The sequence below is a fragment of the Tachysurus fulvidraco genome, chromosome 19 (genome assembly GCF_022655615.1).
Source record: "Tachysurus fulvidraco isolate hzauxx_2018 chromosome 19, HZAU_PFXX_2.0, whole genome shotgun sequence".
Taxonomy (NCBI): Eukaryota; Metazoa; Chordata; class Actinopteri; order Siluriformes; family Bagridae; genus Tachysurus; species Tachysurus fulvidraco.
In genome coordinates, this window is record NC_062536.1 from 9,126,042 (window position 1) to 9,149,306 (window position 23,265).

General features: G+C 38.1%; 2 protein-coding genes across 6 annotated transcripts in view; both read left to right on the forward strand.

Moving 5' to 3' along the window:
* The window catches only part of celsr1a (cadherin EGF LAG seven-pass G-type receptor 1a), an 80,050-nt gene extending 64,683 nt beyond the window's left edge, over positions 1 to 15,367 (forward strand). For 2 of the 4 annotated variants that reach the window (XM_027151496.2, XM_027151499.2), the window contains 17 exons: positions 367 to 550; positions 693 to 836; positions 1,169 to 1,349; positions 2,182 to 2,349; positions 2,687 to 2,813; positions 3,430 to 3,630; positions 5,121 to 5,295; positions 8,191 to 8,303; positions 8,539 to 8,618; positions 8,715 to 8,841; positions 9,393 to 9,518; positions 10,570 to 10,706; positions 11,722 to 11,819; positions 12,002 to 12,151; positions 12,372 to 12,611; positions 13,806 to 14,052; positions 14,301 to 15,367. In XM_027151496.2, the coding sequence (XP_027007297.2) occupies positions 367 to 550; positions 693 to 836; positions 1,169 to 1,349; positions 2,182 to 2,349; positions 2,687 to 2,813; positions 3,430 to 3,630; positions 5,121 to 5,295; positions 8,191 to 8,303; positions 8,539 to 8,618; positions 8,715 to 8,841; positions 9,393 to 9,518; positions 10,570 to 10,706; positions 11,722 to 11,819; positions 12,002 to 12,151; positions 12,372 to 12,611; positions 13,806 to 14,052; positions 14,301 to 14,328 (2,526 nt within the window). In that variant the 3' untranslated portion in view covers positions 14,329 to 15,367. Of the gene's footprint in view, positions 1 to 366; positions 551 to 692; positions 837 to 1,168; positions 1,350 to 2,181; positions 2,350 to 2,686; positions 2,814 to 3,429; positions 3,631 to 5,120; positions 5,296 to 8,190; positions 8,304 to 8,538; positions 8,619 to 8,714; positions 8,842 to 9,392; positions 9,519 to 10,569; positions 10,707 to 11,721; positions 11,820 to 12,001; positions 12,152 to 12,371; positions 12,612 to 13,805; positions 14,053 to 14,267 lie in introns of all 4 variants that reach the window. The other 2 variants (XM_027151497.2, XM_027151498.2) reach the window with 2 other exon arrangements.
* A 5,273-nt stretch (positions 15,368 to 20,640) lies between these two features.
* The window catches only part of gramd4a (GRAM domain containing 4a), a 34,866-nt gene continuing 32,241 nt past the window's right edge, over positions 20,641 to 23,265 (forward strand). For both annotated transcript variants that reach the window (XM_047804040.1, XM_027151415.2), the window contains exon 1: positions 20,641 to 20,853. In XM_047804040.1, coding sequence (XP_047659996.1) covers positions 20,825 to 20,853 — 29 coding nt within the window. In that variant the 5' untranslated portion in view covers positions 20,641 to 20,824. The remainder of the gene's footprint in view (positions 20,854 to 23,265) is intronic.

Genomic DNA, 23,265 nt, shown 5'->3' on the forward strand with positions numbered 1-23,265 from the left:
AGTTATGCATATAACGTTGACCTAGCAGCTAGACAGGGTACTACATTTTCAGAGTGAGCTTGCATTGCTAACGATAAGTCTAAATTCAATACAAGTCAAATAAAAATAAGTTTGCTCCCGAGTCATAATAATTGAGTCATCCTTTACATTCTAAATAGATAGCTAGGTATGAAGTAGGTACTAGATTATGAATGATTTCACTTTAGATACATTTCTAAATATCACAGTTGATTGCATATACAGTATTTAACTACTTAATCAAGTGTTCCAGGTTTGTGAAGTCTTTGGGGAAAATATCTGTAACTGTAATAAAATCTGTTCTTTATGTCAAGTTGTAAATTCGAATGGTGTTGTTAAATGTTACAGAACATAGTAAAGGCAGGCAGTGCCATCTTAGACCCCAGCAATAAGGAGCACTGGGATCACATCCAGAGGACAGAGGGTGGGACGGCACACCTGCTCAGTAAGTTTGAGGATTACACCACCACTGTGGCTCGCAACATGAGGAAGACCTACCTGAAACCCTTCATCATCGTTACAGACAATATGAGTGAGTCATGTCGCCGACAGAAATAAAACACCCCATGACCAGAAATTTAAGACATTACTGAACGCTTGTTAGATGTTCAGATGTTTCAAATGTAACACGAGTGTGTTTAACTAATAACGATTGTCCTTCTTTACTCCTAAAGTTATGGCATTGGATTATCTGGACTTTTCCACACCAGATGATGTAAAGATGCCTCCTTTCCAAAAGGTTAAAGAGGAATATCCCAAAGAGCTGCAGTCCACTGTCCTGTTTCCAGAGTTTACCGTCAAGTCAACTCAGAACGAGGGTAAACACAAGCATGCACATGAATGATCAGCACTATCACTAAATGTGACTGGTTTACTAATATCTTTATAATTTATTCATAACACTGCAAAGCTCTTTAAATTACCTCGTTTAAATGGCTAGTGCATTTCCGTGTTGCATTTTTAGACTGGACTCTTAATGTTTTTAATAAAGGTCATTTTTATCACAACCTTTTTAGCACGGCCGATAGTTTTAGCTTTTTGGTGTGTAAAGGTAATAAACAAATATAGATAAACATATCATGTGTGTTATTCATTTTCCACATGATGTGAGACAGAAATTTTATATCTGACACACTGCATTTCCCTGCAGTTGTTCCAACAGACGAGCCAGCACATCAGAACCAGTCTACTGAGGAATATCATGAGACTGCTAAAAAGAGGAAGCGGGAAGCTGAAAGCCCTCATCAATTCCCTGTGGCTGTTGTGATCGTGTACCGAACACTGGGGCAGCTGCTACCTGAACGCTATGACCCTGATCGACGTAGCCTCAGGTACACTGTCATCCTACCATTACATTTACTCCAGATGAATTTTACAGACCGATCTTTGATTTGATTTTACAGACCGATGTTTGATTCAAAACTCTCTACTTGAGAGATCTCTACTTGCCTGTCAAGAGATCTCAAGTTGTCTGTCAGATTAGAAAGCTCTTTTTTAAATAAATATTTAGGTGTAATATACATGAATAGGTTTTGATTTTTATATACATAATTGTTACTTTGGGTGGACCATTGAACTGAGGGCATTATTTTACATAAATGTGACCTTTATCTTGCCTTTTTTTCAATATAAAACTTTAAAAAAGAAAAAAGTGTAGCATGCAAGTACAGAAGCAACAACATGTGTAAAAAGTCAAGTAATTTAAAGACCTGAAATAAGCCCTTTATCACAATGAGTATAAACTGTAAAGATTAAGATAAAGTAACCATACATGCACTATACATAATATCCATGCGATATTAATTCTGGGGTTTTTGTATTCTACTTATTCTGCATTTACTCTCTGTTGATCTGAGTTGCCTCTCTGTTCATGTGCACTGTCTATGCATGGCTTTGTAGATATTTAAGGACCTATGCTTGACCTCAGAATCACACTTTATCACAACATAAAACCTTAAACCACAGTTATATCAACTACAGCATGCCTTTTCACATGGTATGCAAGCATCAGTGGTGGTTTGTTATTCCGACGAGGGCATATCCTAATATTTAGGACTGCTGGTATGCTACAGCTGTTCCTACTGATCCTGAACACTATTTGGCCTGGAGCCAGAGATTGAGTGGGTCTATTTCAGGAATCAGCATTGCTCTCTTTCTCTGCAGACTTCCGAATCGGCCTGTCATCAACACACCTATCATCAGCACTACAGTGCACAGTGAAGACCAACCCCTGTCCATGCCGCTGGAGAGGCCCATCACACTCGACTACATTCTGCTGGAGACAGAGGAGAGGTCTAAACCTGTGTGTGTGTTCTGGAATCACTCCATCGCGTGAGTTGATTTTCATGTGAACCTATAGTCGTAATTCTTCATGCGGATTTGCAGTTTTCCAGGTTTCCCTAGATGGTGCTGTGATTTCTAGCAATATTCTGATCATCAAAATTGTAGCTAAATTAAAACTTCTGAGCCCAGTGTGTAACTATAAATGAACATTATGTAGGTGGGTATTATAGTCCACATTTAAGACTATACACTACAGTTTAGCTTAAATTAACTTACTGTATCTTAACGATGTGTGTGTGTGTGTGTGTGTGTGTGTGTGTGTGTGTGTGTGTGTGTGTGTGTGTGTGTGTGTGTGTGTGTGTGTGTGTGTGTGTGTGTGTTGTAGTATTGGAGGGACAGGAGGCTGGTCCTCGAAGGGCTGTGAGCTCACCTTCAGAAACAAAACCCATATCAGCTGCCAGTGCAACCATATGACCAGCTTCGCCGTGCTCATGGACATCTCCAAAAGAGAGGTAGGGTATCAGGTGCGAACAAGCCCCAAATGCACTGATAGAAGACAGACAAGGTTTTATTAATAAAACAACAAATCCAACAGACATAGGAAAACACTAGTCAAAATCTGAGCAACTAAAATACAAAACAAGTTACAAGAAATCTGAAAAACATAAATCGGAGAACACCAGGTGACAAAGACGAACAACAACAAGGACTCCGCAAAAAACACAGTAGTGTGTCTGCCAGTCCACACATCTAAACACAACATGCATTCTGGGTAGAAATTCTGTTTTCCAGTTGTTAATTTGGCATAAAATAAATAAACAAACAAACAAATAAATAAATAAATATATAAATAAATAGTAGATAGATAGATAGATAGATAGATAGATAGATAGATAGATAGATAGATAGATAGATAGATAGATAGATAGATAGATAGATAGATAAGCAAGCAAGCAAGCAAGCAAGCAAAACAATACTTTTCTGGCAATTTTTAGAGAACAATCTAGCTGTAATTTTCATCCACGGAAAATTTTCTGTTAAACTTGAAAGTTTAGTGTAAGCATTTCTTCCTCCTTGCATTCTGTAATTGTTCACTACCTTAACGTCACTTTCACCTCATTCACGCAGCATGGAGATGTGTTGCCACTGAAGATAGTCACGTATGCCACAGTCTCTGCCTCGCTACTGGCTTTGCTGATCACCTTCATACTGCTGGCCATCCTGCGGAAGCTCCGCTCCAACTTGCACAGCATCCACAAGAACCTCGTGGCGGCGCTCTTCTTTTCCGAGCTCGTCTTCCTCATTGGCATTAACCAGACAGACAACCCGGTGAGGCTCTCTCTCTTCACCCATTTTGATCTTCAGTCTGCAAATATAGAATATTGCTGCTATTTTACAAATAAGGTTATGTCATTTTTGAATGTGTAAAAATTGGGTGTATTTGAGGAAACACATTTTGTTACTGAAAAATTAACCTTGTTGCCAGTGCAAGCCTTAAGGAGCAATTGTCAAATACCAAACATTTCCTGTTTAATAAAATACAAAATGAATATTTTTTCTCTGTATATTTCTGTTTGAGGAGCATTTTTCTAGGCCTGTTTTTTGCCATCAAACTTAAGTAAGCCTATCCCGTAATTCTTTAATTAGGAGCTGTGTGCAGTGAGGGGTTAGGGCAAGCTGAAAGATGACAAATGACTGGGAAAAGGGTCTGTTTAGACTCAGGTGATTCACCACTGAAAAGACAGAGAGAGAGAGAGATTTTATTGGTGGAGATACAATCCCTGTAATTATACTTTTTTTTTAAAACACACACACACACACACACACACACACACACACACACACACACACACACACACACACACACACACACACAGTGCTCATGCTGTTGATACCTGGAAGGCGGGCTAGATTAAAGTATTGCTGCGCTGAGTTGAGTTATTGCCCTCAAGCAGTGGCAGTCTGTAAATTGGTTGGAGCTTAGACACCATAAAAAGGTTTAGAAATACCACAGGCATCTCTTTTGTGAGCTAGATTATGTCACCTACACCAACTAATTCTTTGGACCTGAATGCTCGGCTATTTACTTGTGCCATAGTTCCCATCTATATGAGATCCTTTTTTCTTTTTGAGTTATATTATTCTATATATTCTTTTCCAGCAGCACACTTAATAACAAACCTTTACCATTACTTGTCTTTCAGCATTGTGCCTATCTTTGTGTTCTGATAAACAGGAGGCAGTTGTTGTACAGTCAATATTAAAGAACTCACTCTGAAATCAGCCTGTTAGCTTTAACATGGAGACAAGCAGGGACTAATGTCTACTAGTGAAGCTATTTATAATATCATATTAATGTATACTGTTCAGACGTACTGTTTAATAGTACTGGTAAAAAAAAAAAAAAATCCAGTTAATGGTTCCATTTAGGATTCTGTTCAGGATCTGTTCACAATTAGCACCAAAGGGAACAGAAGGAGTTCCATTGTTTAATTCCGATTGGTTATACATACTGTGTTTACATCACATAGAATGTCTCCAATGTTGCAGCATCACTACATAGTAGTAAACATGGTGTAGTAAATGGTGTATTAAATGAAACGGTTTAATGGAAAATTAACAAAATTTCGATCCCAAATTTTATTGGATCCTTTTTGGGCTTGTTCCAATATTTTAATTACTGTGTAAACCCCATAAGTCTTTGCATTATACAATTATATAGGTAAACAGCCAGAACAGCTTTACTAGCTACACTACACATGCTAATAGATGTGCCATTCTGACATTCCCTTCTTCCTCTTTGTCTGTGATGTGTGCAGTTTGTGTGTACAGTGATTGCAATCCTGCTGCACTTCTTCTACATGTGCACTTTTGCCTGGATGTTTGTAGAAGGCCTGCACATTTACCGTATGCTCACAGAGATGCGCAACATCAACCACGGCCACATGCGATTTTATTATGCAATCGGGTGGGGCATTCCTGCTATCATTACAGGTTAGTCACAACCTCACCCACATACACACATTTATATACACAGGTTATGGTGATCACCTAGGAGAGATTTTGAACTGGGATAACAGCCTGTGCTATCAATACAATAAGCTCAAACAAGAAAAAAAAAAAAAAAAAGTGGCTACTGGATTCTGCTGGCTTGTGATGACCCAGCACATTATATCACTCTATCAATTTGTTCAATTCAATTCAATTCAATTCAATTCAAGTTTATTTGTATAGCGCTTTTTACAATAGACATTGTCTCAAAGCAGCTTTACAGAACATAAACATAAAGCAGAAGGTAGACATAATTAATGATAAAGGAAATAACGAATAATAAAAGAAATAAGAATTAACAGAATAAAAATTCTAGATTATTATTAGATGTATATAGTTCACAGTGTGTATGTATTTATTCCCCTATGAGCAAGTCTGAGATGACTCAGGCAGCAGTGGCAAGGAAAAACTCCCTTAAATTGGTAAAGGAAGAAACCTTGAGAGGAACCGGACTCAAGGGGGAACCCATCCTCATATGGGTGACACTGGGGGTGTGATTGTAATATACAGTCAAACAAATGGTGTATTGGTGTGAGGTTTAAGGACTTCTGATCTTCTGAGTACCACAGAGTCTAACTGGAGATGTCTCAGGATTCTTAGAGTCGGCCTCGGCTCAGTGGATGTCCAAAGGCTTCGTCCCACAGAGGACGATGGGAGCTGGTACAGTGTCTGGATGCCTCGGGATGGGTACAAAGAGAAAAGCAGTGGAAAGGGATTAACATATCTGCCGTTCATAAAAATGTGCTGGTCTGATGTACTGGTGCATGATATTATGGGATGTATTATGTGTACGCCTGACTGAAGAGATGAGTTTTTAATCTACATTTAAACTGGGAAAGTGTGTCTGAGCCCCGAACACTATCAGGAAGACTATTCCAAAGTTTGGGAGCTAAATAAGAAAATGCTCTACCACCTTTAGTAGACTTAGATATTCTGGGAACTACCAAAAGCCCTGAGTTTTGTGATCTCAGAGAGCGTGAAGGATTGTAACGTGTTAGCAGACTAGTTAGATACATGGGAGCTAAACCATTAAGAGCCTTGTACGTAAGTAGCAGCAGTTTGTAGTCAATTCTATACCTAACAGGTAGCCAGTGTAGAGATGATAAAATTGGGGTTATATGGTCATACTTTCTTGTCCTAGTGAGAACTCTGGCAGCTGCATTTTGGACTAACTGTAACCTATTTATTAAAGATGCAGGACAACCACCTAGTAATGCATTACAATAGTCCAGTCTAGAGGTCATGAACGCATGAACTAGCTTCTCAGCATCAGATACAGACAGGATGTTTCTCAGCTTGGCAATGTTTCTAAGGTGGAAGAAGGCTGTTTTGGTAGTATGGGCGATATGATTTTTAAAAGACAAGTTACTGTCTAGTATAACACCGAGGTCTTTCACTGTCGAGCTACTTGTAATAGTACATCCCTCTAAATGGGAGTTAAGTTGTGAGAGTTTATGTGCACTGGTTTTTGGACCTATGAGTAGTATTTCAGTCTTATCGGAGTTTAACAATAGAAAGTTGCAGCTCATCCAGTCTTTTATCTCTCTAAGGCACCGAGTTAATTTGGACACTGTGGCTATTTCATCTGGTTTTGATGAGATATATAACTGTGTGTCATCAGCATAACAATGGAAACTAATCCCATGTCTTCTAATAATGTTCCCTAATGGAAGCATGTATATAGAGAAAAGCAGAGGTCCTAGAACTGATCCTTGAGGGACCCCATAATTAACTGGTAGTAAACTGGAGGATTCACCATTTAATTCTACAAAATGGTATCGGTCAGACAGATAGGATCTAAACCAGCTTAAAGCCTGACCATGAATACCTGTGTAATATTGTAAGCGATCTAGAAGAATGTTGTGATCTATAGTGTCGAATGCAGCACTAAGGTCAAGTAGAACTAATAGTGACATACAGTCTTGGTCCGAAGCTAAGAACAAGTCGTTTATAACTTTAACAAGTGCAGTTTCTGTGCTATGATGGGGCCTGAAACCTGACTGAAACTCTTCAAGGATGTTGCTCTCCTGTAAGAAGGAGCTCAGTTGAACAGACACAACCTTTTCAAGTATTTTAGACATAAACGGGAGGTGTGAGATAGGTCTGTAATTTGATAGTTCATTAGGGTCTAAGTTAGGTTTTTTGATGAGTGGCCTAATAACTGCCAACTTAAAAGACTTCGGGACGTAACCTAAAGATAACGAGGAGTTTGTTTATTTTTTCTTTAATTTATCTTTGCACTGTAGCTTTTCATGAACTATATTACTCAGAAAACCTCCCATCGATGTAAATACACTGTTGTTATGAACAAATTGCAATGACTAAGTACAAGACAGGTAAATAAACTGGTGTACATCCATAAACATACATACACAAACAGACATGTAAAAATGCTTAACACAAACCACACCACTATGAAGTCACGCTGGAACTTGTCTCTTTGGTGAAACAATTGCTGTGATCCCTGTGGGAAAGAAGCTTGTCTCTTTTTCCTTCTCTCTCTCTCTCTCTCTCTATCATCCTCTCTAATTTCCTGCCTTCATTCCTAATGCCACTTCAGTATCTCTCTCTATTTAGGGAGAAGTATGTGGAGCAAGATCTCTCTCTCTCCCTCTCCCTCTCTCAGTCTCTCACACACACAATTCTTTTCTTGCTGTTTAGTTAGAACATCTCATCTGAAGTGTGTTGGATTTAGGGTATCACTTATGCCTCTAGCAGCCTGTCAAAGCCAGCGCAAAACCAGGTCTAGCACACATATAATAGAGGCCAGCCATACTCTTCTTCAGCCCATAAGCTGCTCTCTTTACATCCATGATGTGTGTTTGTGTGTGTTTGCAGGTCTAGCTGTTGGATTAGATCCACAAGGCTATGGCAACCCAGATTTTTGCTGGCTCTCGGTCCATGACACACTGATCTGGAGCTTCGCTGGACCCATCGCCGTTGTTGTGCTGGTCAGTGCATTACAAAACTCAGCACATGCACAGGAAAATATTCTGAATCATGTTCACAGTAGACACTATCACTAAATTATGTATATACTTAGTAAACCATTTTCCCTTCTACAGAACTTTATTTATTTAATATCATGCTTTTTTTGTTTTATTTTGTAACTTATATTTTGTAACTTAAAGTTCTTAGCGTAAATCTCATGAAAGCTTCACACATTTGGCCTGATCTGTCTCACAGGTGAACATAGTGATCTTTGTGCTGGCAGCCAAGGCATCATGTGGACGCAGGCGCAGAAGCTTTGAGAAGTCTGGAGCCATGTGAGTGATTATATCCACATATAGACTTCAAGTACCTAGGATTTTTATGATAATTCATTTTTTTTTTTAAATATTTGTGTGTTTGTGTGTGTCCAGTCCTGCGCTGCGGATGGCCTTCCTGCTCTTGCTGCTCATCAGTGCTACCTGGTTGTTGGGCCTCATGGCTGTCAACAGTAATGTCATGATCTTCCACTATCTGTTTGCCATTTTCAGCTGTTTGCAGGTGAGTTTACTAAACTAATGCCAATATGAAACACTTATGCCATAATCTGGATTCTGAAAATATTCAGAATGGTGAAAATATTCATTTGTAATAATAAATGTAGTAATAATAATGTTATAATGAAATTAATGACCGACTTCATGTTGCTGAATATGGAAATAATACTCTGAACTTTTCCATGTTTGTCCGTACAACTTAAAATTAACTAATTAAACTGGATTTCATTTAAATATATTAGGATACATGATAATACATGATATATATATATATATATATTTTTTTTTCAAATCAAATTCTGATTGTTGATTTTTTTTTTGACTTGAGAAAGTTCCTACAAATCTGACAGCATTTAGGGTTTTTATATATATTCTTTATTTATTAGTTAGAACATTGATAGAACATACATATCCTCATAATAGTTTCTTGTAAATGTTTCCTAAATATTATATAATAGCTAGAGAATTAACAGCTTGACCTGATTTAAAATACAGTATGGCTTTGAATTACACATCACTGGGTAAGATTTATTGGGAATTTATGTGCTTTTGCAGGGAATTTTTATCTTCCTTTTCCACTGTGTGCTGAGTAAAGAAGTGAGGAAGAATCTGAAGCTCGTGTTCACAGGAAAGAAGCCGGTCCCGGATGAGTCGACTACGACACGTGCTTCTCTGCTGACTGTAAGTTTAGGATGGGGCTGTGTAGCAGAAATGAAACCTCTCAGTCACTTACACACCATGGTCTCTCTCTGACAGCATTAATGTCTGATACACTGTCTGTTGTTCGAGTATAGTATGGACTAATTAAATCTTCACATGCATTGTGAACTATTCTTGGACCTTTTTTTTTTTTTTTGATTATATACATTAGCATGTATTAACCTTTTACTACTGAAAATATGGAAAAACATAAATCAAGTGTCAAGATTGATATTATTATGCCACTTGTGTCATTATTATGCCACTTGTGCACTGTAGGGTAAAAGTGACAAATGTTGTTTCAGGCTGTCTACCGTCTTCAAACACACTAGCAATTTGATTGTGCATTTTAAAAAGATGAGAAAGTATCTGTATTTCAGCATGTCAGTAGGAGTGTTCAACCCTACCTAATCTGTATAATGCAGACTGAAAAAATACACTGCAAGGAAAAGCATGTACATATTAGCTAACTGTTATTTAGGTGCTGCTTTCTACATAAAATAGTTTTATCTAAAACGTGTTGAGTTCATTACAGGAAGCTTAATCGTTTGAGTATCAGTCTTAAAGACAAATGTGAACAGACCTGGCCTTTATAAGGCTCAGTAACATTTAAAGGCCTCCTGTTAGCCGGCTAATGACAGGAAGGTGGTACATCCTTAATTCAGTTGAACACTGGAAACATTAAACTTTTAATGCTAGCGTTTACACAGTGTTAGTGTTCAAACAGTGTTAGTGTATCCGTCTTTAAAACTGGTACTCAAACGATAAAGCTGTAATAACCATGTGTTCTGCCTTATGAGATGGTGGCATTTCATGTCACGATTGGAAGCAAAGAGTCAGCTAAGATTTACATGCTTTAAATAGCAAAGGTGGATAATTCATATTTTCTTTGCAGGATACTTGAATAACAAGATTTCAGTTTAATTTAATCCATAGTTTACATTCAGAGTACAATATGAGATAATAATATGAATCTTTGTTTTATTACTATTGGCAACGGTGCATCATCATTCTTCTTGTTCCCCATTCCCAGCGCTCCCTGAACTGCAACAACACTTACACAGAGGATGGAACAATGTTCCGCTCAGCAATCGGAGAGTCCACCGTGTCTCTGGAGAGCACCATCAGGTCAGCCAAGAGCCACAGCGGCTACCTCACTTACACTTTCAGGTAACAGTCTGCTGCATGCATGGCACTGCCACACCTTTCCTCTCTTTTTCTCTCACCAACTCTCTCTGTTTTTTCTCTAATTCCTTTACTCTTGTTGTTATCCCTTGCTCTTTTTTCTCTCGAATGCCTGACATACCTACTCTAACCTTTTCATGATTTTATGTAAAACAATCCTAAAACTCTTTTGGCTCATGCGCATGGCACTGCCACAGCTCTACAACACTGAAGTTTTGCAAACACACACACACACACACACACACACACACACACACACACACACACACACACACACACACACACACACACAAAAAAAATGTACCTGCACTGATTTAATATCATTCCTCAGTATGATATCACTGATATCAAGTCCTATTCAAGAGAAGTCAGGCATACAGCCATTTAATCTGCCACTGTAATCTTTAAATTATGTCTGACTAAGGCAGAGTGGTAATCGTTTGGGAAATTTTGAGCCCAACTAGAACAGACTCGGACATGTAGCTTAAGTGCCTCCAGCTAACACATCAGTCATCAGGAGTCAGTAGAAGTGCAGTGCTTTGTTGTAGCTACACACTGAAAAGCCTAGAATTACCAATAGGGGTTGTTGAGATCAGTGTCAGATTGGTGACAGTAATTTATTAGTCTGAAATACACAGCTGGGGTTTCAGTATTATACCTTCTTATTCAGGAAGTCAACACATTGTGGCAGGTTTTAGAAGGCTAGGCAACTTTACACTATATGATAAACTCTAGTTAAATTCACCAAATAAGATAGTGTTAAGTTGTGTCCCAAATGATGTCCTGCGCACTGTGCACTTACTCCATGCACTGTGTACTACGTAAAGTATATGTATGCAATGATGGAAGGAATAAATTGATGTGTGGATGTATGGAAGGATGGATAAATAGGATAACAGGGATGTAGCTCCTTGTTCATTTCTCACTGTATTTCTCTATTCTGTTTATTCATCTCTGCGCATCCTCTTTCTCTCTTTCCCTAACTCTCTCACAAACACAGAGATGACCAGAAGCCCAGCGTCTCCTCAGGAACAGCAAAAGCAGGACTAACTGACATTGATGGCTCCTTGTTCCACCGCAACGGAACTAAGCCGGATGGTACAAGATTTTTCATTCTTAATACTCGTTTTAACATCACATTTTATTGCTTTGTTTCATGAACATGTTTGTGTAAACATGTTTCTAAAACCTAGTTTTTAAAGATGTGCAGGCATTTTGCAGCAGATCCACTGACTGAGTTATGCTTGTATGTTGAGTTGTTTTTTGTGTGCTGTTGACAGACTCAGACTCAGACAGCGAGCTATCTGTAGACGAGCACAGCAGCTCCTACGCTTCGTCCCACTCCTCTGACAGTGAGGATGACGATGAAGAAATCCATATGAAGCCCAAGTGGAACAATGAGCGACAGCCACTACACAGCACTCCAAAAGGTTCTGCTGTTTATTTATTAATCATCACTGGACTCTCAGAATTCATTTTTAATATCATTGTACATAATCAGCTTACTGAAGGAAGATATGTGCTTTTCTTTTCTCATATATTGTATTCACTTCTCTCTCTCTCTCTCTCTCTCTCTCTCTCTCTCTCTCTCTCTCTCTCTCTCTCTCCCTCTCTCTCTCTCTCTCTCTCTCTCTCTCATTTCTGCCACAGTGGACTCAGTGTCTAATCACGTGAAGCCGTACTGGCCTGCTGAGGCCACAACAGCGAGTGACAGTGAGGAGGCTGGTGGGGCAGAGAGACTGAGGGTGGAGACAAAAGTGAATGTGGAGCTCCATCAGGAGAACAAACTGAACCACATTGGAGAACCACCTCAGGATAAGGACTCATCAAGCAAAGATGGGGGAACCAGTAACCAGACAAACAGCAACCACCAGCCAGAACAGAGGAAGGGTGAGGAAAGAAATAACATTTAATACAACTGTTTGTGGGACATAGAACACTTTTTGTCTGTTATCAGAAACAACTGGTACCTCAAACAAATTTGGAAACCAACATTCATACCAATAAACATGCTGTTATTTTGTAAGGCCATTTATTGATATGAAGGATGGCTGGAGGTATGGATGGATGGATGGATGGATGGATGGATGGATGGATGGATGGATGGATGGATGGATGGATGGATGGATGGATGGATGGATGGATGGATGGATGGATGGATGGATGGATGGATGGATGGATGATAAATGTGGAGTGGCACATAGATGGGATGCTATATGAATAGGTATATAAATAACTGAAAGGATAGACGAATGGAAAATGTATAGAGAGATGTATGGATAGCTGGATTGACGTGAGGCTATATAGATGACATGCAGAGGGCTTTGATGGGATGCTGGATGGATAAATGGATGGATGGATGGATGGATGGATGGATGGATGGATGGATGGATGGATGGATGGATGGATGGATGGGTGAATGATTAAACTGATATGAGGCTACATTGGTTATATGTAGATAATATAGAAGGAATGCTAAATGGATGGATGGATGGATGGATGGATGAATATGAGGCTACTGGATAGCCTATTGATGGGATGATGAATGGATGGAAGGATGGATGGATGGATGGATGTGAGGCTAGAACTCATTACAATATCTCATATAACTGCTGCTATTAAGTGTTCATACCTATATTTTTGCTCATATACTTTAGCATATACAGTGAGTACTTTGTATTGTTTGTTTGCATTGTCTTTTGTTCTGCACTTCTTGCACCAGGTTGCACAGATGCACTTTATGTGGCTAGGACTAACTTACTTAAGTCCTTAGCTCTGTCTTTGTTTTATGTAGCACCCTGGTCATGGAGAAACATTGTCTCAATTTACTGTGTACTGCAACAGCTATATATGGTTGAAATGACAATAAAATCTTCTTGTCTTTCAACTTGATAAGTTGAAAGGAGTTGGGACAGATGAGATGTCTGGCTGGCTGCATGATTTGTTATGTGGATGGGAATTTGCACACTGGATGTTGGATGGATGGGAATCTTGATAAGTAGAAGGATGATGGGATGGATGGATAACATTTATACATTTGTTTGTTTTTTTATACATCTGTTTATAACTCCCTTTTGTCCACAGGCATTCTGAAGAACAAGATCACATATCCTCCACCACTTTCAGACAAGAACATGAAGAACAAACTGAGAGAGAAGCTTTCAGACTACAACCCTCCTACCATCTCCTCACACACGGCACCTGTAACCCCCAATGATGGTGTTAACAGTCATAACGTCCTCATCAAAAACCCCCACCGTCTTGTGACTTCCCGAGAGCAGCAGAACGGAGTTGTCCTGAACATCAACGGAGGAAACCAGTCAGACTCAGAGTAAGTAGTCATGTAACCCCTAACAATATGACATAACACAATCTTTTATGCTTGTGAAAAACATTTCTCTCTTTACCTACACTTTTGCATGGACTTTTGTCCCATCTGCCTGTAGCCCTACCTGAAATCCCATCTAACCAGCATGTTGTCACTCACTCCATCTCTTATGTCTTTCTTTTTCTCCATCCCTCGCTTTTTCTCTTTTTTCCTCCCAGAGGCAGTAATGAAACCTCAATCTGACCCAGCAGGAAGCCAGAGGAGTCTTTCCCTGCATAAAGGAGGCTCTCTACATAATACAGAAGAGCAGAGAAGTGAAGAGAGGGGCGATCTGACGGATAGAATGATAAACACATTTTATGGATCTCCTGGCCTCTCATTCTCGACCTCTGTAACTCCCTTGGAGAACAGTATTACTGCAGACTTCTGCTTGCCTGGGACAGAAACATAAATGACAAAAGGGAATGTATAAAACTGAGCTTGAGGCGATACGCACTGTGCCAAACTGCTGCAAGATGTGTAGACTACATCCCCCACGATGCCGAGCTGTATGCTACAAATGACTCGAGCTAAAAACTACTAAATGTGGTAAAGGATGCTATCACTAGTACTTATCTGAACTGAATGAGTGGGAAAGACTTCAGATAAATCTTGTGAGATAAAAAGACTTTTAGTTAATGCAAGTATGAGCTGAATTTTTCACCAAGTGCCCTAGTCTGTGTCTGTCCTCCGAGAGGAGTTTTGTTTTGTAATTATGTAGATAATGGTGAAAATTACTATTTTGTATATGGACTGTTTTTGTGAGTTTTCAGGCACATTTTATAATGATTTTTTTAAAGATAACATACAGTTCAACTTTGTACTCAATGGAAGTTAACATAGTTAACTTTTCGGTCACTCTGGTGCCTTAGAGTTCACAAGATGACAACAAACGTCATTTCTCTTTCTTCTGGTGCACACTTCCCATAATGCAGACGAAAGATGCGATATTTTTTTATAGTAAATTATGAAATGTGAAGAGTTAGTGATTAATTCAAATAAAAAATGTTATGTGTTTGCCATGTTTTTTATGAAATATTTTAACTGGACATGAGAGGACTGAAATATAAGAAAACACTGGGCTCTTACTGCTGTCATTTTGTTTCCCCATTCTGTTAGAACCACTTCAGTGTTTTGAAGCAATCCTGAACACTGTTGCTTGTGTTTTTTCATACTTTCCATAAGACACTGGAATTCTTGTAAAATATGTATATTTATTTTGTATGGAATTGAAACACTGGACAATGATTGCAGCTATATAATTAAACCTTATTTGGAATTTTCTGTTTTCTTTCTACTTTGCCCTGTGGTGCAAACACAGTATGATGAATGTAAAACAGATGTCAATGTAAAGAAATATGCAAATTCTTGTAAAAGACAAGAAGAAGATGAACATAATGTCAAAATTATTTTTTTTAATTCTCGTGCATAGTCCAGATTTGTTAATAAGTATAGGTACATTTGAATGTATTCATTTGGCTGATTCAATTATACAGAGTGACCTCCATTTTTAAGGCAGAATCCAATTCACGCTGTTGAAATCATTTGAAAATGATAATGTCTTAATGAAAATTTGAAATTGTGTGAAATCCTTTTAAAGGTGAAAATTATCAGTGCTGCAGTTGTAACATGTCCTTTTAAGAAACACCTGAAAAAGTTTGATTTCGTGCTAAACATGTCACAGGTATGTGTTATTGCATCAGAAAATATAACAGCCGATCATGTTCCAATATGCAAATACAACCCAAACTGATTCACCAAAGGGCTGTTTACAATATGCAAATTCATAGAATCTAAAATAGCATGAACATTACAGTACTCAATATATTTGATAGATCCTGATAAATTATTATTTCCATTAATAATTATTAGCATAATATCAGTAACTATTCAGCACAAAGAGGTATTTTAAAAATTAACTGATCTGCATGCCGAAGAGAAACATGCCTAGTTATGCAAACAAACACATTGAAAAGCAGAGTTGAGGGGTTTTCATAATAGAAAGAACAACAGCACACAAATTTTTATAACGCAAAAATATACACACACACGAAATAATGGGATTGTGGTCTGAGGTTTATGGGTTGTTCAGCATGTAGCGTTGAAGCCTCACAGCTCCAGGGCCCCTGGTTTTATCATAAACTCTGGGTTCCTCAAGGGTTCTCTGGTTTCCTTCCATGTCTATGCTGTCTATGCTAATTTGCCTTGTATCTTGTGCCCGGTGTACCGTTGGATCCACCACAGTCTTGGCCAGGATAAAGCAGTTACTGAAAAAACGCCCGAATAAAGTAGTTCTTGGTTATGATAGAATAGAATAAAATAAAATAGAATAGAATAAAAATCAGCTGGTTGCTATTTCTTGTAATCCAATGTGACTTACACCAATATAATATATATATTACTGCCCTACTTAAAACCCCTGCAAGAGTAAGGGGTTGACGTTCTGAGGTAGAATCAGAGCAGCTATATTTCAGCAGGCACATAAAATCCTCATGGCTAATGACAATAAAGGTACATTCCTAAGATCTCACTCACACACACACACACACACACACACACACACACAGAGGACACAGGACACAGATTAGCCTGACGGAGGGAGATGTCAGTGAGGGCCGGGGTCTGGGCCTCTTTTCTGTCACAGCGTAAGAGTAGACGGGCAGGTAGAGTTTCAGTGGGCTTAAGAGATGTCAGTCAGCGTGGTAACAATAGATTTCCTTCATCTGAAAGCAGTGGGGAAAAAGCTTACGTACCAGTTACCACTAGAATGATGTAGAGAGAGATTTGGGGTGGATAAGGGGGTGAGATAGAAGGACATTACTCAGAGTGATACAGGAATCAACAAGCTAGAAAGTGCCCACAGGATATGACTTAACATATCTCTCCAATAAATTCCACTATCTAGTTTGCTAAGTAAAGTTAAAGCTAAACTAAGGTACTCTGTAGACTTCAAAAGAAAGAGACAAGCTTTTTTCCTGTCAGTTCATAAATGTATTTGTATTTATATGGAACTTAACTGAAGAGTTAGCTTCATCTAATAGAAACAAGACTATATCGCTAAGTACTCTTATAAAAGAAAGTTTCATAATTTTTAAGGGACTTTAAGGATTTTTAACACTCAGTTCTGTACAAAAAAGGCTTTTAGTAACAACCTTTTTGTATAAAGCTGTTGTGTAATTTTATAAATGGTTAGCATGTGCTGATTTCATATATGTAATTCTTTTTGTATAGTGCCATCCAGCCATTCCGACTCCTCTGACCAGTATTAGACATCATCCTAAACCACAAGCCTAGTTCCTATCCCAGGTAGTAAACTGACATTACCAAAATGTCTATTTTAGATGGTCATATCAGTCCTTTTTTTTCTAAACATTGGCAAAGAGACACTTTACATAACAATCCTGCCATCACTGTAGAGGTGCATCACTGTATGTCTGTTGGCCCTGATGATCTAACTGTTACTGGACTTTCTCTTTGGTGTGTATGCAATGTTATTTTTCAATCCTGTGGTTACTAGAAGCAGTGCAGCTTCTCAGAGGTATGTGAGGTTGACATAAGAGAACAAGTGCTTTCAATTATTTAGGTGTGGGAGGTGTACTGCACCTGGGAGACCCACATTATCTACAGCTCCATCAAAGTCTAACAAAGAAACAGGAGCCATGAAGGCAGGAAGGGTCTCTCTCTCTCTCTCTCTCTCTCTCTCTCTCTCTCTCTCTCTCTCTCTCTCTCTCTCTCTCTCTCTCTCTCTTACTTTCTCTCTGTCAAAATTATTTATTTATTTATTTATTAAATTATTTATTTGTGTTTATTTTTTGTTTATGTTTATTTATTTATTTATCCCGTGTCCCATTTATCTATCTATCTATCTATCTATCTATCTATCTATCTATCTATCTATCTATCTATCTATCTATCTATCTATCTATCTGTTTATTTTTTTAATTAATTTATTTATTTTTGCAAAAAAGTGTAACCAGGACGATGCTCTTAATGTGTACACTGGTTAACATTTTATTCTGTTAAAAACAACAACTACTACTACTACTACAACAACACGTTTCCTACACAAATTACTTTTTCAGTATATTTAATTCTATGTATTAACTCTAAAATAAGCAATAACGAAGCAGTTTTTTTTTTTTTTAAATAAGCTTTGGGTGCCACCTACTGGTCTTAATGTAGAATTAATTTGCTTAATTTCCCTCAGCTAATAAAATGACGTCCTCAGTTTGTCCACTGAATGTCCTTAATTCTGTAGAGTACGGTCCAGAAAACTTTACAAATGACATTAAGAACTTCTATCTTCTATTACAAAAAAGTTTATAAGCCATACCACAAACACACAATATAGGAATATACATTGTTCACATTTTAGGATCCACCTGTAGCACATTTTGGTTAAGCAGTACAACTGACACAACTGCTGACGAATGAAAACTGGTAGGAGGAACACTTGGATATCCATCCATTTTCTGCATTGCTTATCCTAAACAGGATCATAACACAATGTCATGAACATTATGTCACAATCACACACAAGGTCACACACCGATTAACACACTAGAGACAATTTAGAAATGCCCATCAGCCTACAAATTCATGTCTTTGGATTTGACAAGGAAACCGGGGTACCGGAGGAAACCCCTGAAGCACAGGTAGAACATTCAAACTCTGCACAAACAGGGCAGAGGTGGGGATTGAACTCCCAGCCCTGGAGTTAAGAGGCAAACATGCTTTTCTTTTTCTTCACTGCTGAAGAAATTCAGCTCAGACTTTCCACCCAGACACTAGTTGCTAAAGCACGGATCAAGCTGGTCCTACTGACAGACAGACTTTATATGCTACTAAAGTATGCAGTATTCAATACAGTTTATATGCAAAACATGTTCAGGTCTTTTCAGTTGAGTTCAATAGATTTCTTAAAGTTAAACAATCATTTCTTCTTGTCTCATAGCCTCAAAATTGAAATGTCAAACTAATGGTGTATTCCCTGGAGCTTCCATTTACATTTATTCACAAGGGACACATTTGGATGCATTGTTGTGCACTATTATGATATCCCTTTCTTCTTCTGAGCATTTCAGTGACCTCAAGATCTTTTCATGCTGTTTGCTTGCAGTAGGATGTTATGTTGACAATTTCCTAAATGTCATTTCACCCGAAAGAGTCTGTAGGGCAGAGGCTGCTGGTGAATAAACAGTTCAAAAGAGTTTTGTGCTAAAGGTCACAAAAAGTAATGCTATGCTCTAATAAACAGAGATAGGTGGCACAATTCTGCAGTGGTTATAAACACATTTTGATATTTTTAGATTAAGTAACTGTATCAAAGGACAAAGTAAAATATTTATGACAGGATAATGTAAATGTATCTAGCTCTTTTAACAACCTATATGATAGACTTTCAAGGAAGGTGTGCATTAAGACATTTCTCTATTCTGGCACCTGGTTAGTGGAATGAACTTCCCCTAGATGTCAAAACAGCACTCATAGCACACTAGCAGTCTTCAAACACATCTACAGACCTACCTGTTCCTGAAATACTTAAATTAGCACTTTAAAAAAGGCTGTATACGTACTTCATTGCCTTTCAACAGAATTTTTAGACTGATGGTATTCTTAATCTCTGACCTAGTGAAGCAGTGTTTATTGATAGATTTTTGCAAAGCATTTTGTAAGTTGCTTTTCAACTTAAAAGCAACTTGCTTTGCAAAAATCTATCAATATCATTCACCTTTGCTGTCTTTTCTTTTCTTTTTGTTGAAAATATAACAGATATTAGGCAAAGTAAATTTCCAATATGACATGTTGTAACGCTCATTATGTCAGAAAAAAAGTCATTGACCAAATCAAATTATGAGATTGTGTGTCAAAGTTTCATTTATTTATTCAAATTAAGAAACTGCTTTATCCTGTTCGGCGCCCTGGATCCTATTCCAGGAACACTAAGCATTTACATAGTGGAATTCATGATGGATGGAACTCCAGTTCATCACAGGGCATGTAGTGTCACAGTTACTATACGCTTATCTCTAGACTACACGATATCCGTAGATTTAAACCACTTATTTGATATTGTCTAGGATCTACTTGTACTGCCAAACCTGCCAGACCTCCTGTTTTGGAGATGCCCTGACCCTGGGGTGTGGGCTACATAAAGTGTGAGTGAGTGCATGGTAGTGCAAATAACAATATTGTGCAATATAATGCTTTTTGTAAAATATACAGCAGCAGTAGTGTGTGTAACCTATATGGATGATGTGATGACTGACAGTTCTGATAATGCAGCACTTATAGATATGAAGCAGGGAATAGAATAATGTTGATTTGTTAATCAGGGGAAAGAAACTGTTCCTCTGGCAGGAATATTTCTGTTGTATTACAGAAGCATGTGTTTCCATAAGTTGGGATTCTTCTCTGAACACAGAAAGAGATTCCTGGCAGCCAGAATAATGTGTTATAAGCATAAATTCATGGAAGTAGTCAGGACTAAATGAGGTGAGGTCCCTTTAAGACAACAGCGTGAGTGTGATGTCATGTCCTGCGCTCATTGAATCAACAGGAGGCGGACACACGGCTTTCTCCAGCTCTCACGGACCACACGCACTTTTCACGGAGGTTTTATTGCGCTGCTGGAGCTCCATAGCGGCCTGACAGCGACCTAATTCTGGCAGACTCCTGTCTTTCATTTGTCCTTTCTAGCAGGTGCACAAGGACGTTTCACCAGACACAGACCTTAATGAAACTTCGTTCCGATTCCAGAGCTGGGTAAGAGATTTACTCTGAATCCTCTCACTCTTAAGTGATGAATATTCCGACTCACTCTAATGAACCGACTCGTTCTAACTGAGTCAAATTATCCGACTCCTTGTAGAATATTTTTTTCCAAATAAAATAATTTATATATTTTTTTATGTGGTTTTGAATACCCTGTTTGATCACTGGTTTATTGTCAGTAACCACACATCGTCATAAATCACATATATCCATGGTTTGACCTTTATTCTTTCTATGGTAATAATATATCTATATCAACAGTGACCCTTATAATAAATCCAGTGATTGTGAAGTTGTGAGTTTCTCTTAGAAATGTTTTTTTTTTTTTTTAAATTATCCTGATTTTGTTCTTCACTACTGAATTGTGTAATAAATATATTCCTGCAGGGGAAATAAGTGTAGGGTCATGAGCTGCAGGTTAATATTACTTGCTGTAGTTCATGAATAATAACTGAGTAGTTATATTAATAGGACATTAGTAGCACATGAATACATAAATAGGACATTAGAAACACATTAAGACATTTATTTACTCAATGTGATTGGTGAAAGCACTGAATGAGGCCAGCTTGTGTTACTGGAACGAAAGCCTGGAGCTGGTATAGTCTGCTCTTATCTGGTACGTACTTAGTTATGAAACAATAGGGATGTGGAGATCTAGTGGTTAAGGTGCTGGAATACCAGTCGGAAGGTTGTGGGTTCGAGTCCCACGTCCACCAGGCTGCTGCCGCTGGGCCTCTGAGCAAGGCCCTTAACCCTTAATTGTTTAGTTGTATAAAATGCGATGAAAATGTAAGTCGCTCTGGATAAGGGGATCTGCTAAATGCTGGAAATGTAAAAAACAACAAAAAACAACAACAAAAAAAAAAAAATTAGGTACTTTTTCCTGCCTTATATTTCACATATTTTTACATGGAAATATGGAACGTTATTCACTTTGTGAACATATTACTGCTATGTATTTTACAGCTATTTACTGTGATCATGAGTGTGTTATGTTATAATCCAGGCCAAGGTGGTGTGATGTGTTTGTTTGATGTATGGATATGAAACCCCTAAATTATAATCCTATAACATCATGTGTTAAGTGTTTTATTCTTCTTATACCACTGCAGTACTTCGAGTGATATGAACAGCTTATTTTTTATCTGTTTATACATTTATCCAAGAGACACTGTCACTTATCACTCAGGTTGTTACGAACCTTCCTTCTCTCATCAGTTTCTCATCATTCTCCTGAGGATAATAAGACAAATGAAAGAAATAAGTTCTATCCTGAAGCCTTTCTCTCAGGCTCTGACACTAGAGACTTCTACCATTCTGTAAATGTACAATTGTCATCTCAACAAAAAGCTTCACTCGATCGATGATTACGTTTATTTATTTGTTAAATAACAACACCTTTAAAAAATATCTATTTATTATCCGTCATGGATGATGCGTGGCTTCCACAATACACATCCTGTGAACGAGTTGTTACTATAGAAACAATAATGTATTAGAATGAGTGTGTTACTGTTACTTTCAGTGCTGTGCTGTTTTAGAAAATTATGCAAGACTTCTGACCATTCAGATTTGAGAATTCTTTAACACTGTGGTTTACACTTTGGGTAAGTATTTGTTTGTTTATTAAGTGTAGAGAAGGAATGAAAAAAAGACAAGACCAATCTGACCTCTTGTACCTCACCAGTCTGACACTGATGTATTTTTTTTGACAGTGTTTTGTTTTGAAATACTTGGCCTGTGTTTTCATGTTCTTTCTTCTGCCAGGTCCAATTTACATAAATTATTGGCACGTCTGTAGGTGAAATCGGGGCCACAAACAAAGCGTCTGTAGTACCACCTGATTAGATCATGAATGGGGGAAATGTTCTCTTAGTCATTGAGGCACTGAGGCATGCAGTTTGTGACCTGATAGCTGTGCTCATTAGACTGAGCGCATTGTACCTCTGCATACACTGCTCTCAATGAGAAGACCTTGTATAGAGCCGGCAGGCATCAACCACTACACACTTGAGATCTGCTAAAGCAGTAGGAGTTGGAACATTTAGTCTTAAGTTCTGTTCAAGCGTTCTCCTCTCTCTTCCACAGGAAGTGTGCTGGCAGCTAAATGTAATTATTCCCTTTTGCAATAATGGACTGTTAAGTGCTCTTACTCTCATCTGTGTGTGTAAACTCACTATGGTGAGAGGCTCTCTGGAAAGGAACAGCAGCACCTGGAGAACATCTTTTGAGTGCCAGTTCCATCGAACAAGGTTTTTCAGACTTTCAGACATGAAAAAAGTCATGTTTAATTCATGATGGTTTTACCTTAAATGGCTGGACCTAGTGACAGGTAAATAGTTACCATGGTAACAGCCCTAGTGCTAGTGAAAAATTGTATTCAAAACAAAAAAGATGTAT